Below are 2,878 nucleotides of genomic sequence, written 5' to 3' on the forward strand. Positions count from 1 at the left end.
TTTTTTAAAGTGGCTTTTATTGGTTTTGTAAATGAACTCTTAATATATATATATATATATATATATATATATATACTCGACAAATACATAAGCCTTAAACCCTTTGTAAATACCTAATCTGGCAGAAGCCATAGACAAAATGCTACAGACATCACCGTCTAGCTAATATTGTCATCCAGGGAAAGATTTAGACACACAAAGACTGTTAGAATGTTCTGGAAATAAATTCTATATTGGAGAACTGTCCTACAACCCCCATACTGCCTATAGCTGACTGCCTGGTCAACCTTATTGATGGAGGACAAAAATCTATACAGTGATGATCAAAATGCATAAGGATGAAACATATCAAGACTATAGACATTCAAATCCAGAGGGGCCTGGAATGTATAGATTTAATGCCAAGGTTAAACTTGTGTAGCCAGACTTTTGACTTGCTCTTTCTGTTTGAGAACCGTCCACTACTGAAAGATGAGGCCTGATTAACGTCTAAAGCAACCAGCCATGGTCCACTTGGTTTTTATGTGCCTTTTAGGGGTGGAGTTATCTGAAGTAATTATACCGTAATGATAAACGTTCACAGGGGAATAAAAATACATACACTGTAAAAAGTGCTAACCTGCAATTGTTACCTTAAAGAAATATTTCTACCCAATTTAATCCATATTGTTTTATTTTGTTGGTATAAATGAATTTATTTAGGTTAAATCAGCAATCTAAAAATAATGGACGTGTTTAGTCATCAGCATCAAGAAAAAAATATTTTTATATTTTATTTTAAAATAGTATGCATTTATAACAATATACTTTGCATTATATTACCTTTGCTTTAAATTACAAAAATAAATAAATAAATGCTGCAGTGAGATTCTAATACAGTGGCTGTCTGAGTGATGGTAAAATGCCATTGCCAGTATTTCTATTTTCCTCTTTTTGAAATTCACGAAGACACTACTTTTTTTTCTATCTGAGCAAATGGGATCACAAAAATATTTTTTTATATTGATATTTGTTGTCTTCCATTCTATCTATCTATCTATCTATCTATCTATCTATCTATCTATCTATCTATCTATCTATCTATCTATCTATCAGTTGTAACTCAAAACAAAGCTGCGTGCACAATTCTACTACTAGGTGGAATTTAACTAGTTTATTTGCTACTAGTGTTTCTATAGCTCAAAACCTTAACACCACTAACCTTGCGAACTTTGTAAAGCCATTTTTGTGTTGCAATATATCCCAGACAGTCAGCGCTCTATGCTGAATAACTGCAGACATACTTGAATAAATGGCTGATATGGAATGAATAAGCATATTGTGTGTGTGCTTCTTAAGATCTATTTCATGCATTCGTGACAATATCTGTGCCATTTGTTAACATTTGTTCATACAAACCTGCACTGAACAAAGGCAAAGGCCTTGAGTCTAGCCGTGTCGTCACTGTAGAGGCTCAATGTCAAAGCGTGCAAATACATCAAAGAGCTAAACAGTGTGGTGAGTAGATGCAAGATTCATTTCGCTCTCTCTTCAATCTATCATTAGATAGAGGCTGTATCAGGTTCATGGCTACACTCACGGCATCTGGCTCCAAATGTTCCTCTAATTGTCCCATTAGAAACATGATGCATGTTCTGCATCTGTGCCACTGTTCCTGCAGCGAAGCTGTATATGCTTATCATCACCGTTCCATCTCTCACTACCAGACAGGAGACACAGCTTACAAATGACCTGTTGACAGAAAAAAACGCACAAGTACAAATCAATGGATTCATGATAAAGTGCAAATTGAAAGATCATAGCTTGCTAAAAGTTAATTGGTCCAAAGTTTTAGTTTAATCTAGTTGAGGCCCCAGGCGGTTTACAAAGGACAAACTGTAAACAAGTTGCAGAAAAAGGCCAATTTTTGATAACCGAGAGATGCTTCCCTTTTAGAAATGACAATAAAAGCGTCATTAGTGTCCTTGCAGGGGTGCACAGTCAATAGTATTGATCGGAAACTAAGACACAAACACACAGACAGACACAGAGCCAAAGACATACAACCCAGCAGTGCACTGATGTTGTCATCTTACTTCCAGACACAGCCACAGAGATGGAGTCAGCACCAGCCTTTCCCCCCATATGGGTTATGATCCTGCCAGACCCCTGGGTCTCCCACCCTGTGTCCCCCAGCAGGCCATACACTACGCCTCAGTTTCCCCCACACAGCACGACGCTAAGCTCCAATCTGCTGCTTCAGCCCTGACAGCTCAAGCACAAGTTCTCCTCCCTCCCTGAACTCATGCTGGGAGATGGAGAGAGGGAGGAAAAGGGTCTAAATGAGGGGAGGAGAGAAAGCAGAGGAGGAATAGGGAGTCGAGGTGAGCGGTGGATTTTTTTATGGTCAGTTTTAATTACAAGCAGCCAGCCTGGTGGGGAGGATACGGCCACTCAACATTCAGAGGGATCCTTAAAACAACACCTGTTCCGGGTGAGAAGAGGTTTTAATGACCTTCTCTACCTCTCTGCCACCTTTCTCTTTCATCATGCGTATCTTGGGTCAATGACAGGCTGTATAATAGTGTCTACAATAATAATAAAATAGTTAAAAATATGTGCCAAGTTCTTAGAGATATACTCTTTGTATTTACATTTTTTTTAAAAGTGCGGTGCAACCATCAAGTAAAGCTATAATAATAATAATAATAATTACAACTTGTTTTTTTTTCTTGACACTTTGAATACATACGAGTACACCTAAATGTTATACAACAGTTTTCAAAAAATACATTTCAGTTATATTATTAAACATAATATATGTAATCTATCTATCTATCTATCTATCTATCTATCTATCTATCTATCTGTCTGTCTGTCTGTCTGTCTGTCTGTATGT

At 37.2% G+C, this 2,878-nt stretch overlaps 1 protein-coding gene across 1 annotated transcript in view; it reads right to left on the bottom strand.

The window, feature by feature from the left end:
• The window catches only part of LOC107691615 (ephrin type-A receptor 6-like), a 123,559-nt gene extending 121,435 nt beyond the window's left edge, over positions 1 to 2,124 (bottom strand). The window contains exons 1-2 of the mRNA XM_016490302.1: positions 2,076 to 2,124; positions 1,580 to 1,699 (exon numbers count right to left, since the gene is read on the bottom strand). Coding sequence (XP_016345788.1) covers positions 1,580 to 1,699; positions 2,076 to 2,124 — 169 coding nt within the window. The remainder of the gene's footprint in view (positions 1 to 1,579; positions 1,700 to 2,075) is intronic.
• Between the last annotated feature and the right edge of the window lie 754 nt (positions 2,125 to 2,878).

This window comes from Sinocyclocheilus anshuiensis, unplaced genomic scaffold (assembly GCF_001515605.1).
Source record: "Sinocyclocheilus anshuiensis isolate Anshui unplaced genomic scaffold, SAMN03320099.WGS_v1.1 scaffold442, whole genome shotgun sequence".
Taxonomy (NCBI): domain Eukaryota; kingdom Metazoa; phylum Chordata; class Actinopteri; order Cypriniformes; family Cyprinidae; genus Sinocyclocheilus; species Sinocyclocheilus anshuiensis.